This window comes from Schistocerca nitens, chromosome 7 (assembly GCF_023898315.1).
Source record: "Schistocerca nitens isolate TAMUIC-IGC-003100 chromosome 7, iqSchNite1.1, whole genome shotgun sequence".
In the NCBI taxonomy this organism is placed as follows: Eukaryota; Metazoa; Arthropoda; class Insecta; order Orthoptera; family Acrididae; genus Schistocerca; species Schistocerca nitens.
The window spans coordinates 391,153,834-391,172,144 of record NC_064620.1 but is presented as its reverse complement, the minus strand read 5'-3'; the positions used below and the strand labels follow the sequence as shown (position 1 = coordinate 391,172,144).

Below are 18,311 nucleotides of genomic sequence, written 5' to 3'. Positions count from 1 at the left end.
AATCTTTACTATGGTCTCTGTCTTCATCAGTTATCTCTGTAAGAAAATTGCCATCTGAGTCCAATAAATCGCTTTCTGATTCGATATAGAGTTCTCCAGAATATGCAAAACATCTTCATTAATAAGACTATGCTGATGCTACACAATTGAAAATATCTGTTACAGAGAAAGAAGAAAAAGCACTAATGATTGCAAGTAGCAGTAGCAACATACGACATGCAAATGAAAAGTTAAGTGACAATCTCCAATGTGGAAAGCTTTCTGACAATGCCTATGTCATCGAGGCAGCGGTGTTAACCAAACCAAAATGTAATGCAGGTACCTTTGTAATTATGAGAACAGCAATATTCTAAAAAAAAAGTTGTCTTGAGTCTATTGATTGCTATGGCAGTTCTAGGTATACTCCATGAAATATTGAAAATTCAGCAACCACAGTGCACTGTTGTCAAAAATAGGAGAAATGAGTAAACTCACAAAATTTGGTGGAAAGATGTTAAAAAGGTGAAAAGTGTCTTGACTTCTTTCACCATTCTAGTGTTTAGCATTGGATTGCCACAAGCCTCTGTGCAGGTTATCAATAGTTTGACGTTTGTAAATGCCTTCCCACTTATTGTATTTATTATGTCATCATATGATACAGCTGTACCTGCTAAAGTAGTTTATATGGGCCTACTGTATGTGACAGTAACATAACAAAATCACATGCATAAAAGTGCTATTAGGCAATTTGCACAACAGTCTGAATAGGAGGAGGGGAAACTAACATGCAGAATCCTAACAGCATTTTTAAAAACAAAACTAGAGTTAAACGTTAGAGGTTAGTTAAGTCTCTCAGAACTATTGTCTGTGAACAATTGTTTTAAATGATATATTTGACGAGCGATCGTACATGAAGGTGGAAACATAGTTCTGTAGATGGCACACAAGATCCTTGCAAAAAAAGGATTGCCTTTGTGTTTATGCTGTTGCTGTTGAATATTTGTGCCCTCTCTTGACTTGTGTGTGTTGTTTGTGGTAGGACTATGTGTAATTTGAAAGTTTTGGAGGTAAGAATATGCATTTTGTAACTTGGAACCTGCCTTGAAATTTCTAAATGAGAAATTGAAGAATGTGAAAGAATCAACTTTCGAAGGTGGTTCATTCGTGATTACAGTTATATCCTTTCCACAGGGTACTTTGACAAGTTCATCATCAGGACACTCGGGTGATGACAGATGGTACGAAGTTCCGGAGCCAGAAAATGTTGGCACACCTTTGTTAGATGCACAAGTGCCAAATGGGGGTAACTCTCCCCCACCACCTCCACTGCCAGCACGATTGGGATCGGGTGGTAACAGTGCCTTCCAGCAAGTTAAGCAGCGAGGGAATCATTCACATTCTCATTCTCATTCCCATTCACACTCCCATGCACCCTTTTCTCTACCACACACTTTGGACTGCTTGACTGTGCGTTCACCACAGAAGGTAAGTAAATACAAAAACGAAACTGTATGGTATTTAAAATGTAAGTTAAATAATACTTCACAGATAGGTAAACATTAAGGTAACACTGGCAAATTTTTTGATAAAAGAATGAGAAGCACTTTCGAAACAATTAATGAAAGACAAGTGGTGGTGTTGTAACACGTATAAAAAAAATTTCCTTGTTTGTATATCTCTATGAAGTTCAATCATAAAATTCCGTGAGTTCATATTTGCATTGTGTAGTTTTGTTGGCCAGTTATGATTCTTAAGTATGGTTAATACTGGTATCATCCTTTTACAAGGCTTCATACCTGTACTTGAATTAAAGGTGATGACAAGAAAAGCCTCAAGTCTTGTTTCAAATGGTAATTAATTATTGGTGAAGGAAATTCACTTCCTTCCTCAGATTATTCTTCCACCATCTATGGTGTCCTTCAAAAGGAGCAATAGCATTTCTATTATAAGACATTTTAACAGAAACTATGTTGGTAATCTGGTGCTACATAAAAAAATAACTTAAATTACTGATGCTACTCAAAAGCAGTAGCTTATATTACTAAGAACTCTCTCTCATGGTACTTTAAACAATGAACAGTCCAAGTTGGAATATCAACAATGTTATCAGGATCAATTGCTATTCACCATAAAGATGACATTGAATTGCAGGCAGGCACAACAAAAAGATTGTTTCACATTGAGCTTTTGACCAAAGCCTTCTTCAGAAAGGCAGAAGTGTGTCTGCCCTCCCCCCCCCCCCCCCTTCCTCCTCTAAACACACACACACACACTCACTATACCCTGCCAGAATAATAGGTTAGCAGTGTGTGTGTGTGTGTGTGTGTGTGTGTGTGTGTGTGTGTGTGTGTGTTTCTCCTTTCAGAAGAAGGCTTTGGCTGAAAGCCCAATTGTAGCAGACTTTTTGTCTGTGTCTCAAGTGTGTCATCTTTACGGTGCGTAGGAATCTATCCTATTCATGATATTGTTCATAATATATAACCAGTTTTGGAATCTGAATCAGTAAAAAGTTTCAACTTGCTCATTCATCTTAGTAGCAGTATATGAATAGTTTACCCAAGTGTGTTCTTGTGCTCCATCAGTAAATTTTGTACACAAGGTCTGATACAAAAGCATTGAGGTTGATACTGCAAATTTGTTTTCTTGCCAAACACAGTAAGTTAGTTGCAATTAGAGGACTCATTTAAGTCCACAAACATCTGCATTTGTGCTCTCTGTTCCTCAAAATGGTTTTGTGTGCCATATGCTATGCGACTGCACAGGATCGTGCATCCTCCTTATGTTCTGGCAGAGTGCAAGAATATGGCTGTGGCAAACTGCTCATCCACTGCCACCAATGTGGTCAGTTTTGATGAAGTCGGCGTAGCATAAGGACACAGCTGGAAATGAGAGAGAGAGAGATTGTACTAATGTATGACAATTAGTACTTCCTTAATTATGCAAGGAGTCTAGATTTTTTTTTCTGTCATTGTAGTGTAGAAAATAAAGCAGTTATAAATCTGAAGTTCAGTTTGAACACCATAGTGATTTGCATAAAAAGTTCTTGGTTTCCTTGTTGCATCAAATTAGAATAAAATTCCAAGCTTTTGACGAATGCCTCCATCCTCTGTCTTGCCTTCCTCTGACCTTTGAACTGTCTACCCAGCCAGCTGTGAAGAGACCTAGAGTTTCAGGTAGACTCCACATCATGTTCCGTCATGGCAATTTCACATTTAACAGATCATTTTCAGAAGTGTAAAAAATGATAAATGATAGAAAAAATACTTTCATCAAGTGTGTATGAATTAAGATGTATTGCTCTTAAAATATGAGTGTGCCTGTGCATTTGGGATAAGGAATACTATTAGGTCCTTTTGAGGTATCAAAGTAAAATTGTTATATACTAATTAGCAATGTATCACTGAGTAAAATTCAGAATATTTAGTGTGGGGGGGGGGGGGGGGAGTTAAATATGACCTCATAATAATTTTTCTTTGACATACACAACTGCATCAAAACCTAAGCGTCCCCCTCCCCTCCCCTCCCCTCCCCACCCCTCCCCTACACTCCCCTCCCCACCCCTCCCCACCCCTCCCCTACACACACACACACACACACACACACACACACACACACACACACACACCTCCTAATTATTCCATTGTTCAAGGGTTGCACAATATGATTATTTGATGGTAAAACTGAATTGAGAACCTCAGCAAGTGCTGACTATTTTTAATAGGTATGAATTACATTAAATTTTATTGTAGTGCGCCATGATGGCCAGGCTTTAAGGTTCAAACAGTAGACATCATCAAACCCATTTTGTGGTTCTGGAATATTTCTCTGACAGTTATTTGTTGAATGAATGAAAGAATGAGTTTCAGGTGAGCTGCAATGTAACTCAGTTCTGCAGTTACCACAGGTTAATTCTAAAAGTAGTAAGCTGGATAAACTAATTAGGTTGTGTTTTAAACTAACTGTTACTCCCTTCATATGTTTTTCGTGAATTTATGGTGTTAATTTCATACATACTGGCATTTTGTCTATTGTCTCTTAATAATAGCCAAACAAAAATTGACAGAATTTGTGCCATAGGCACATTATGAAGTGTTTACGGAACAAAAAGTACAAATCTGCTGAACAAATAATTGTTCTCTTCCATACAGATTGCTTTTACATTGAACATAGTCATAAAATATAAAATTTCTAGCTTTGTTGATGTCTCGCTTTTGAATACTCCTATTAACTTAAAATCAAGTTTTGGCTTTATTGTGACAGGTAGAAGTAATGACTTGTAGTCTTCCACCTGCCCTGCCTCTTCTCACGGGAGTTCCTAGTGATGGACATTCCACGGATACTAGCTCGGCTGCCAGCGAACGATTGTTTGGGGCTCCAAGTGAAGGTTTGTTTCGTCTGTTCTGATTATTTGTATTCATCACAAGAAATCACTTCCAAGGGCTGTCTGACAATTTTGAAACATAAAGACGAAAAAAAATAACCTTAATTATCAGTGGGCCTTGATTTTAATTACGCACTGCCAGTTTTTTGAGTGTGTCAGAATTTTAAAGATTATGTTTGTGCTTCCTACCCTGTTAATAATAAAGTGTCAACAAAAACCATTTGCTATACCACTGGAAATGCAAGGAAGCCCACTTAGCAGTTATGTAGAATAGGCGTTACATGAACAAATAGCCTTAATAGCATTGAAAATAGTGGCGGCTCTTGAGTATACATTTTGGGTGTTAACAAATGTTCAGATTCAGATAAATCTGAGAGTCTGAAATTAGTAGCATCTGCTGTGTAACAGTTGTGCTTATCAACAAGTTTATATGATTACAGCCGATGATAATAATAATAATAATAATAATAATAATAATAATAATAATGTGCAAACAGAAGAAGAAGAAAATAGAGTAATGGACTCAAACATCCCAGAGCAAACAAACAAAGAACAACACGCATCAATTAAACAATCAGAGGAAAACGAAATCTTGCGACAGCCACCAGAACAAGCACAAATAGAACACGAAGTGACACACATGTTAGATATAGAAGAAAAATTTAAGCTGATATATATAGAATACAAAGACACAAATACAGACATTAGACCATTCTTGCATAGACCACCAAATAACCCACAAGTCGAAACAACAATAAAAACTATCAACACAATCATACACAACAAAATAAATGAAAACACAACTATGGAAGAGTTAAAACTACTGGTTTATATAGGAGCACTCACTACACTAAATACACATACTAGGCAGAGATCAGAACCAACCAACACACAGAAGAAACCCACAAAACCAGCATGGCAACACAGGCTACAGATCAGAATAGAAAAACTGAGAAAAGACATCGGACAGCTAACACCGTTTATAAGAAATGAAATGTCAGAAAAAAAACCAAAAAGGTTAGGTAAAATCTCACAACAAGAAGCGATAGAGCAATTAGATGAAGAGAAGCAGAAATTACAAGCATTGGCCAAACGACTTAGGAGATACAAAAAGTGAAAATAGAAGGAAACAAAACCAAACATTCAACACAAACCAAAAGAAATTTTACCAGACAATAGATAACACACACATTAAAATAGACAATCCACCAAACATAAGACATGGAACACTTCTGGAGCAACATATGGTCAAACCCAGTACAACATAACAGGCATGCACGGTGGATACAAGCAGAAACAGACACATACAAGATGATACCACAAATGCCTGAAGTGATAATTTTGCAACATGAAGTCACCCAAGCAATTAATTCTACTCACAATTGGAAAGCCCCTGGAAAAGATAAAATAGCAAATTTCTGGCTAAAGAAGTTCACCTCAACACATTCACATCTAACTAAATTATTTAACAGTTACATTGCAGACCCATACACGTTCCCTGATACACTTACACAAGGAATAACTTACCTGAAACCTAAAGATCAAGCAGACACAGAAAACCCAGCTAAATATCGCCGCATAACATGCCTACCAACAATACACAAAATATTAACTTCAGTCATTACACAGAAATTAGTGACACATACAACACAGAACAAAATTATAAATGAAGAACAAAAAGGCTGTTGCAAAGGAGCACGAGGATGTAAAGAGCAACTGATAATAGATGCAGAGGTGACATATCAAGCAAAGGTCGCTACACTACGCATACATTGATTACCAAAAAGCTTTTGATAGCGTACCCCACTCATGGTTACTACAAATATTGGAAATATACAAAGTAGATCCTAAATTGATACAGTTCCTAAACATAGTAATGAAAAATTGGAAAACCACACTTAATATCCAAACAAATTCAAATAATATCACATCACAGCCAATACAGATTAAGTGTGGAATATACCAAGGAGACTCATCAAGTCCTTTCTGGTTCTGCCTTGCTCTGAACCCACTATCCAACATGCTAAATAATACAAATTATGGACACAATATCACTGTAACATACCCACACAAAATCACACATTTGCTATACATGGATGATGTAAAACTACTCGCAGCAACAAATCAACAACTCAACCAATTACTAAAGATAACAGAAGTATTCAGCAATGATATAAATATGGCTTTTGGAACAGACAAATGTAAGAAAAATAGCATAGTCAAGGGAAAACATACTAAACAAGAAGATTACATATTGGATAACCACAGCGACTGCATAGAAGCGATGGAAAAAACAGATGCCTATAAATATCTAGGATACAGACAAAAATTAGGAATAGATAATACAAATATTAAAGAATAACTAAAAGAAAAATATAGACAAAGACTAACAAAAATACTGAAAACAGAATTGACAGCAAGAAACAAGACAAAAGCTATAAATACCTATGCTATACCAATATTGACCTACTCATTTGGAGTAGTGAAATGGAGTAACAGACATAGAAGCACTCAATACACTTACACGATCACAATGCCACAAATATAGAATACATCACATACATTCAGCAACAGAAAGATTCACATTAAGCAGAAAGGAAGGAGGAAGGGGATTTATAGACATAAAAAACCTACATTATGGACAGGTAGACAATTTAAGAAAATTCTTTATAGAACGAGCAGAAATCAGCAAAATACACAAAGCAGTCACTCATATAAATACATCTGCTACACCACTGAAACTTCATAACCACTTCTACAACCCTTTAGATCACATAACATCAACAGATACGAAGAAAGTAAATTGGAAAAAGAAAACACTACATGGCAAGCACCCGTATCATCTAACACAGCCACACATCGATCAAGACGCATCCAACACATGGCTAAGAAAAGGCAATATATACAGTGAGACGGAAGGATTCATGATTGCAATACAGGATCAAACAATAAACACCAGATATTACAGCAAGCATATTATTAAAGATCCCAATGCCACAACAGATAAATGCAGACTTTGCAAACAACAAATAGAAACAGTAGATCACATCACAAGCGGATGTACAATACTAGCAAATACAGAATACCCCAGAAGACATTACAATGTAGCAAAAATAATACATCAACAGCTTGCCTTACAACATAAACTTATTAAACAACACGTTCCCACATACAAGTATGCACCACAAAATGTACTGGGAAATGATGAATACAAATTATACTGGAACAGAACCATAACGGATAAAACACCACATAACAAACCTGACAACATACTCACCAATAAAAAGAAGAAATTAACACAACTAATCGAAATATCCATACCCAATACAACAAATATACAAAAGAAAACAGGACAAAAATTGAAAAATACATCCAGCTGGCTGAGGAAGTCAAGGACATGTGGCATCAGGATAAAGTTGACATTATACCAATTATACTATCAACTACAGGAGTCATACCACACAATATCCACCAGTACATCAACGCAATACAGCTACATCCAAACATATATATATATACAACTACAGAAATCCGTAATTATTGATACATGTTCAATTACCCGAAAGTTCCTAAATGCAATATAACATATACCGTACAGTTAAAAGGAAGTGACGCTTGATCAAGGTCCGCGTCACTTTCATTTCGAACCAGACCTAAGGTCTGAGAAAGGAAAGAAATAATAATAATAATAATAATAATAATAATAATAATAATAATAATAATAATAAAAAATTCAAGCTAAAAGCGAAAATATCATGACTAGAATATTGAAGGAGTTGTTAATAAGTTAAATTTGTGCATACAGACAACTGAAAATGAATCATCTGAGATGTTCCCAAAAATATGGCCCCTTACTGACACTAAAAAGGTGTTGTTGAACTTAATTAAAGAATATTTAGTACTGTTGCAGCAGAATTTCAAAAAATATGTTATAGACATGGTTGAAGATTTTGACTGGGTTCGTAATTCATGTGTGGATTTGAAACATCTTCCGAATAATTTAGATTTATGCTTACAAGAGGAACTGGCAGATTTGGAAGTAGAACAACATTGAAATCAAAATTTGTCAGAGTACCCTTCATTACGTTTTTATTATCAATAAGTGAATACCTGGCTATCTCTGAGATGGCAGATAATGTGTTATTACCATCTTCAGCTACATAATTGTGTGAACTGGGGTTCTCGACATAGAATAAAATGAAAACATTAAAGAGAGTCAAACTGAATGATGAAGAAATGAGGCTTGTTTTGTCAATGATTCCACCATGAATTGGCCATCTGTTAAGCACCTGAGGAGGTTCAAGTATCACACTGAAGTTACGAGTAGAATTATTTTCTTTAAAATACATATTATAAATGACTGTTTTCTACAGTGATCTAAATCTGGTATGTTGTTAATAACTGCATAATAATAATAATAGTAATAATAATAATAATAATAATAATAATCCCCGTGGAGGCCCGGGAAAAGAATAGGCCTCCGGTATGTTCTGCCAGTCGTAAAAGGCGACAAAAAGAACAAACCACTAATAGGGCTAACCCCCCTTTTAGTGTGATTTGTTGGTTCAGGACAGAACTAAAGAAGCCTCGGACAAGCGCCGTCATGGTCGGGGACAACGCTTGAACCCTATGCCCGCCCACAATGGTAACGACACTGCTAGCCAACTGGAAAATGATTTAAATCCAAATAGAGGTGTTTTGCAGGATATGCTTCCTGCAACCACCCTAGAAGGAAAACAAAGACAGAGGATGAGATGGTCAGTTGAAGTTAATCGACACCTCATGTTCTGTTATTACCAAGCAACAAACCTAGGAACCAACACAACTGGATACAGATCACAAGTATACACAACATTTATTACCAGATACCCAGAATTAAAATTTTTAACAGAACAACGACTAGCTGATCAGATCCGTGTAATAATCAAAAATAACAGGATACCCCAGTCAGAATTAGAAAACATCAAACATGAAGTACAACAAATACTGGAACAAAATAATGTGCAATCAGAAGAAGAAGAAAATACAGTAATGGACTCAAACATCACAGAGCAAACAAACAAAGAACAACACACATCAATTAAACAATCAGAGGAAAACGACATCTTAAGACAGCCACCAGAACAAGCACAAATAGAACACGAAGTGACACACATGTTAGATATAGAAGAGAAATTTCAGCTGACATATATAGAATACAAAGACACAAATACAGACATTAGACCATTCTTGCATAGACCACCAAATAACCCACAAGTCGAAACAACAATAACAACTATCAACACAATCATACACAACAAAATAAATGAAAATACAACAATGGAAGAGTTACAACTACTGGTTTATGTAGGAGCACTCACTACACTAAATATACACACTAGGCAGAGATCAGAACCAACCAACACACAGAAGAAACACACAAAACCAGCATGGCAACACAGGCTACAGATCAGAATAGAAAAACTGAGAAAAGACATCGGACAGCTAACACAATTTATAAGAAATGAAATATCAGACAAAAAACGAAAAAGGTTAGGTAAAATCTCACAACAAGAAGCGACAGAGCAATTAGACGAAAAGAAGCAGAAATTACAAGCATTAGCCAAACGACTCAGAAGATACAAAAAAGTGAAAATAGAAGGAAACAAAACCAAACATTCAACACAAACCAAAAGAAATTTTACCAGACAATAGATAACACACACATTAAAATAGACAATCCACCAAACATAAGACATGGAACACTTCTGGAGCAACATATGGTCAAACCCAGTACAACATAACAGGCATGCACGGTGGATACAAGCAGAAACAGACTCACACAATATGATACCACAAATGCCTGAAGTGATAATTTTGCAACATGAAGTCACCCGAGCAATTAATTCTACTCACAATTGGAAAGCCCCTGGAAATGATAAAATAGCAAATTTCTGGTTAAAGAAATTCACCTCAACACATTCACATCTAACTAAATTATTTAACAGTTACATTGCAGACCCATACACATTCCCTGATACACTTACACATGGAATAACCTATCTGAAACCTAAAGATCAAGCAGACACAGCAAACCCAGCTAAATATCGTCCCATAACATGCCTACCAACAATCTATAAAATATTAACTTCAGTCATCACACAGAAATTAATGACACATACAACACAGAACAAAATTATAAATGAAGAACAAAAAGGCTGTTGCAAAGGAGCACGAGGATGTAAAGAGCAACTGATAATAGATGCAGAGGTGACATATCAAGCAAAGGTCGCTACACTACGCATACATTGATTACCAAAAAGCTTTTGATAGCGTACCCCACTCATGGTTACTACAAATATTGGAAATATACAAAGTAGATCCTAAATTGATACAGTTCCTAAACATAGTAATGAAAAATTGGAAAACCACACTTAATATCCAAACAAATTCAAATAATATCACATCACAGCCAATACAGATTAAGTGTGGAATATACCAAGGAGACTCATCAAGTCCTTTCTGGTTCTGCCTTGCTCTGAACCCACTATCCAACATGCTAAATAATACAAATCATGGATACAATATTACTGGAACATACCCACACAAAATCACACATTTGCTGTACATGGATGATCTAAAACTACTGGCAGCAACAAATCAACAACTCAACCAATTACTAAAGATAACAGAAGTATTCAGCAATGATATAAATATGGCTTTTGGAGCAGACAAATGTAAGAAAAATAGCATAGTCAAGGGAAAACACACTAAACAAGAAGATTACATATTGGTTAACCACAGCGACTGCATAGAAGCGATGGAAAAAACAGATGTCTATAAATATCTAGGATACAGACAAAAAATAGGAATAGATAATACAAATATTAAAGAAGAACTAAAAGAAAAATATAGACAAAGACTAACAAAAATACTGAAAACAGAATTGACAGCAAGAAACAAGACAAAAGCTATAAATACTTATGCCATACCAATATTGACCTACTCATTTGGAGTAGTGAAATGGAGTAACACAGACCTAGAAGCACTCAATACACTTACACGATCACAATGCCACAAATATAGAATACATCACATACATTCAGCAACAGAAAGATTCACATTAAGCAGAAAGGAAGGTGGAAGGGGATTTATCGACATAAAAAACCTACATTATGGACAGGTAGACAATTTAAGAAAATTCTTTCTAGAACGAGCAGAAACTAGCAAAATACACAAGGCAATCACTCATATAAATACATCGGCTACACCACTGCAACTTCATAACCACTTCTACAACCCTTTAGATCACATAACATCAACAAATACGAAGAAAGTAAATTGGAAAAAGAAAACACTTCATGGCAAGCACCCGTATCATCTAACATAGCCATACATCGATAAAGACGCATCCAACACATGGCTAAGAAAAGGCAATATATACAGTGAGACAGAAGGATTCATGATTGCAATACAGGATCAAACAATAAATACCAGGTATTACAGCAAGCATATTATTAAAGATCCCAATACCACAACAGATAAATGCAGACTTTGTAAACAACAAATAGAAACAGTAGATCACATCACAAGCGGATGTACAATACTAGCAAATACAGAATACCCCAGAAGACATGACAATGTCGCAAAAATAATACATCAACAGCTTGCCTTACAACATAAACTTATAAAACAACACGTTCCTACATACAAGTATGCACCACAAAATGTACTGGAGAATGATGAATACAAATTATACTGGAACAGAACCATTATAACAGATAAAACAACGCCACATAACAAACCTGACATCATACTCACCAATAAAAAGAAGAAATTAACACAACTAATCGAAATATCCATACCCAATACAACAAATATACAAAAGAAAACAGGAGAAAAAATTGAAAAATACATCCAACTGGCTGAGGAAGTCAAAGACATGTGGCATCAGGATAAAGTTGACATCATACCAATTATACTATCAACTACAGGAGTCATACCACACAATATCCACCAATACATCAATGCAATACAGCTACATCCAAACATATATATACAATTACAGAAATCCGTAATTATTGATACATGTTCAATTACCCGAAAGTTCCTAAATGCAATATAACATGTACCGTACAGCAAAAAGGAAGTGACGCTTGATAAAGGTCCGCGTCACTCCATTCTTAACCAGACTTAACGTCTGAGAAAGTAAAGAAATAATAATAATAATAATAATAATATACCACGTGGAGGCCCGGTAAAAGAATAGGCCTCCGGTATGTTCTGCCAGTCGTAAAAGGCGACAAAAAGAACAAACCACTAATAGGGCTAACCCCCCTTTTAGTGTGATTTGTTGGTTCAGGACAGAACTAAAGAAGCCTCGGACAAGTGCCGTCATGGTCGGGGACAACGCTTGAACCCTATGCCCGCCCACAATGGTAACGACGCTGCTAGCCAACTGGAAAATGATTTAAATCCAAATAGAGGTGTTTTGCAGGATATGCTTCCTGCAACCACCCTAGAAGGAAAACAAAGACAGAGGATGAGATGGTCAGTTGAAGTTAATCGACACCTCATGTTCTGTTATTACCAAGCAACAAACCTAGGAACCAACACAACTGGATACAGATCACAAGTATACACAACATTTATTACCAGATATCCAGAATTAAAATTTTTAACAGAACAATGACTAGCTGATCAGATCCGTGCAATAATAAAAAATAACTGGATACCCCAGACAGAATTAGAAAACATCAAACAGCAAGTACAACAAATACTGGAACAAAATAATGTGCAATCAGAAGAAGAAGAAAATACAGTAATGGACTCGAACATCCCAGAGCAAACAAACAAAGAACAACACGCATCAGTTAAACAATCAGAGGAAAACGAAATCTTAAGACAGCCACCAGAACAAGCACAAATAGAACACGAAGTGACACACATGTTAGATATAGAAGAAAAATTTAAGCTGATATATATAGAATACAAAGACACAAATACAGACATTAGACCATTCTTGCATAGACCACCAAATAACCCACAAGTCGAAACAACAATAAAAACTATCAACACAATCATACACAACAAAATAAATGAAAACACAACTATGGAAGAGTTAAAACTACTGGTTTATATAGGAGCACTCACTACACTAAATACACATACTAGGCAGAGATCAGAACCAACCAACACACAGAAGAAACCCACAAAACCAGCATGGCAACACAGGCTACAGATCAGAATAGAAAAACTGAGAAAAGACATTGGACAGCTAACACCGTTTATAAGAAATGAAATGTCAGAAAAAAAACCAAAAAGGTTAGGTAAAATCTCACAACAAGAAGCGATAGAGCAATTAGATGAAGAGAAGCAGAAATTACAAGCATTGGCCAAACGACTTAGGAGATACAAAAAGTGAAAATAGAAGGAAACAAAACCAAACATATAACACAAACGAAAAGAAATTTTATCAGACAATAGATAACACACACATTAAAATAGACAATCCACCAAACATAAGATATGGAACACTTCTGGAGCAACATATGGTCAAACCCAGTACAACATAACAGGCATGCACGGTGGATACAAGCAGAAACAGACACATACAAGATGATACTACAAATGTCTGAAGTGATAATTTTGCAACGTGAAGTCACCCAAGCAATTAATTCTACTCACAATTGGAAAGCCCCTGGAAAAGATAAAATAGCAAATTTCTGGCTAAAGAAGTTCACCTCAACACATTCACATCTAACTAAATTATTTAACAGTTACATTGCAGACCCATACACATTCCCTGATACACTTACACAAGGAATAACTTACCTGAAACCTAAAGATCAAGCAGACACAGCAACCCAGCAAAATATCGCCCCATAACATGCCTACCAACAACATACAAAATATTAACTTCAGTCATTACACAGAAATTAGTGACACATACAACACAGAACAAAATTATAAATGAAGAACAAAAAGGCTGTTGCAAAGGAGCACGAGGATGTAAAGAGCAACTGATAATAGATGCAGAGGTGACATATCAAGCAAAGGTCGCTACACTACGCATACATTGATTACCAAAAGGCTTTTGATAGCGTACCCCACTCATGGTTACTACAAATATTGGAAATATACAAAGTAGATCCTAAATTGATACAGTTCCTAAACATAGTAATGAAAAATTGGAAAACCACACTTAATATCCAAACAAATTCAAATAATATCACATCACAGCCAATACAGATTAAGCGTGGAATATACCAAGGAGACTCATCAAGTCCTTTCTGGTTCTGCCTTGCTCTGAACCCACTATCCAACATGCAAAATAATACAAATTATGGATACAATATTACTGGAACATACCCACAGAAAATCACACATCTGCTATACATGGATGATCTAAAACTACTGGCAGCAACAAATCAGCAACTCAATCAATTACTAAAGATAACAGAAGTATTCAGCAATGATATAAATATGGCTTTTGGAACAGACAAATGTAAGAAAAATAGCATAGTCAAGGGAAAACACACTAAACAAGAAGATTACATATTGGATAACCACAGTGACTGCATAGAAGCGATGGAAAAAACAGATGCCTATAAATATCTAGGATACAGACAAAAAATAGGAATAGATAATACAAATATTAAAGAAGAACTAAAAGAAAAATATAGACAAAGACTAACAAAAATACTGAAAACAGAATTGACAGCAAGAAACAAGACAAAAGCTATAAATACTTATGCTATACAAATATTGATCTACTCATTTGGAGTAGTGAAATGGAGTAACACAGACCTAGAAGCACTCAATACACTTACACGATCACAATGCCACAAATATAAAATACATCACATACATTCAGCAACAGAAAGATTCACATTAAGCAGAAAGGAAGGGGATTTATCGACATAAAAAAACCTACATTATGGACATGAATATAATAGGGAAACATTCCATGCGGGAAAATATATTTAAAAACAAAGATGATGTGACTTACCATACGAAAGCGCTGGCAGGTCAAGGAATATTTGTGTCCGCACGTCCAGGGCCTCGCTGCGATGGAGCACTTCCTTTCACGCCGATTACCTGCCACCCTACCTAAAACCTCTTTCGTCATTGCCTTAGCCAGCTTCATCCTGACCCACAACTTCTTCACTTTTGAAGGCCAGACATACCAACAATTAAAGGGAACAGCCATGGGTACCAGGATGGCCCCCTCGTACGCCAACCTATTCATGGGTCACTTAGAGGAAGCCTTCTTGGTTACCCAGGCCTGCCAACCCAAAGTTTGGTACAGATTTATTGATGACATCTTCATGATCTGGATTCACAGTGAAGAAGAACTCCAGAATTTCCTCTCCAACCTCAACTCCTTTGGTTCCATCAGATTCACCTGGTCCTACTCCAAATCCCATGCCACTTTCCTTGACGTTGACCTCCATCTGTCGAATGGCCAGCTTCACACATCCATCCACATCAAACCCACCAACAAGCAACAGTACCTCCATTATGACAGCTGCCACCCATTCCACATCAAACGGTTCCTTCCCTACAGCCTAGGTCTTCGTGGCAAACGAATCTGCTCCAGTCCGGAATCCCTGAACCATTATACCAACAACCTGAAAACAGCCTTCACATCCCGCAACTACCCTCCAGACCTGGTACAGAAGAAAATAACCAGAGCCACTTCCTCATCCCCTCAAACCCAGAACCTCCCACAGAAGAACCACAAAAGTGCCCCACTTGTGAGAGGATACTTTCCGGGACTGGATCAGACTCTGAATGTGGCTCTCCAGCAGGGATAAGACTTCCTCTAATCCTGCCCTGAGATGAGATCCATCCTTCATGAAATCCTCCCCTCTCCACCAAGAGTGTCTTTCCGCCGTCCACCTAACCTTCGTAACCTCTTAGTGCATCCCTATGAAATCCCCAAACCACCTTCCTTACCCTTGTAACCGCCCCCGGTGTAAAACCTGTCCAATGCACCCTCCCACCACCACCTACTCTAGTCCTGTAACCCGGAAGGTGTACACGATCAGAGGCAGAGCCACGTGTGAAAGCACCCACGTGATTTACCAACTGACCTGCCTACACTGTGGAGCTTTCTATGTGGGAATGACCAGCAACAAACTGTCCATTCGCATGAATGGACACAGGCAGACAGTGTTTGTTGGTAATGAGGATCACCCTGTGGCTAAATATGCCTTGGTGCACGGCCAGCACATCTTGGCACAGTGTTACACCGTCCGGGTTATCTGGATACTTCCCACGAACACCAACCTGTCAGAACTCCGGAGATGGGAACTTGCCCTTCAGTATATCCTCTCTTCTCGTTATCCGCCAGGCCTCAACCTCCGCTAATTTCAAGTTGCCGCCGCTCATACCTCACCTGTCTTTCAACAACATATTTGCCTTTACAAATGTCTACTTGTGTCTGTGTATGTGCGGATGGATGTGCGTGTGTGCGTGCGCGTGCGTACCTGTCCTTTTTTCCTCCTAAGGTAAGTCTTTCCGCTCCCGGGATTGGAATGACTCCTTACCCTCTCCCTTAAAACCCACATCCTTTCGTCTTTCCCTCTTCTTCCCTCTTTCCTGACGAAGCAACCATTGGTTGCGAAAGCTAGAATTTTGTGTGTATGAATGTGTTTGTTTGTGTTTCTGTCGACCTGCCAGCACTTTCGTATGGTAAGTCACATCATCTTTGTTTTTAAATATACATTATGGGCAGGTAAACAATTTAAGAAAATTTTTTCTAGAACGAGCAGAAATCAGCAAAATACACAAAGCAATCACTCATATAAATACATCGTCTACACCACTACAATTTCATAACCACCTCTACAACCCTTTAGATCACATAATATCAACAGATACGAAGAAAGTAAATTGGAAAAAGAAAACACTACATGGCAAGCACCCGTATCATCTAACACAGCCACACATCGATAAAGACGCATCCAACACATGGCTAAGAAAAGGCAATATATACAGTGAGACGGAAGGATTCATGATTGCAATACAGAATCAAAAAATAAACACCAGATATTACAGCAAGCATATTATTAAAGATCCCAAAACCACAACAGATAAATGCAGACTTTGCAAACAACAAATAGAAACAGTAAATCACATCACAAGCGGATGTACAATACTAGCAAATACAGAATATCCCAGAAGACATGACAATGTAGTAAAAATAATACATCAACAGCTTGCCTTACAACATAAACTTATTAAACAACACATTCCCACATACAAGTATGCACCACAAAATGTACTGGGAAATGATGAATACAAATTATACTGGAACAGAACCATAACGGATAAAACACCACATAACAAACCTGACAACATACTCACCAATAAAAAGAAGAAATTAACACAACTAATCGAAATATCCATACCCAATACAACAAATATACAAAAGAAAACAGGAGAAAAAATTGAAAAATACATCCAACTGGCTGAGGAAGTCAAAGACATGTGGCATCAGGATAAAGTTGACATTATACCAATTACACTATCAACTACAGGAGTCATACCACACAATATCCACCGTACATCAATGCAATACAGCTACATCCAAACTTGTATATACAACTACAGAAATCCGTAATTATTGATACATGTTCAATTACCCGAAAGTTCCTAAATGCAATATAACATATACCGTACAGTTAAAAGGAAGTGACGCTTGATCAAGGTCCGCGTCACTTTCCATTTTTGACCAGACATAACGTCTGAGAAAAGAAAGAAATAATAATATTATAATAATAACAGATGCATAACTTATCTGATGAAAGAAAGAATTGTCTTTGTGGAATTTTGTTGTTTTGTACATAATTAAGTACAGTTTAGGGCAATAACGAAATAATGTCAGGTTTTGCAACTCCCTGTTTAGCATTTTTGTGCAAGCAGGAGTTTTTGTGGTTATCCATTTTTTCAGACAAATGTAAAA

At 36.9% G+C, this 18,311-nt stretch overlaps 1 protein-coding gene across 1 annotated transcript in view; it reads left to right on the top strand.

Moving 5' to 3' along the window:
- LOC126195657 (signal-induced proliferation-associated 1-like protein 2) overlaps positions 1–18,311 on the top strand; it is a gene marked incomplete at its 5' end in the record, with an annotated part of 213,322 nt that overhangs the window by 169,714 nt on the left and 25,297 nt on the right. The window contains 2 exons of the mRNA XM_049934281.1: positions 1,171–1,464; positions 4,240–4,363. Coding sequence (XP_049790238.1) covers positions 1,171–1,464; positions 4,240–4,363 — 418 coding nt within the window. The remainder of the gene's footprint in view (positions 1–1,170; positions 1,465–4,239; positions 4,364–18,311) is intronic.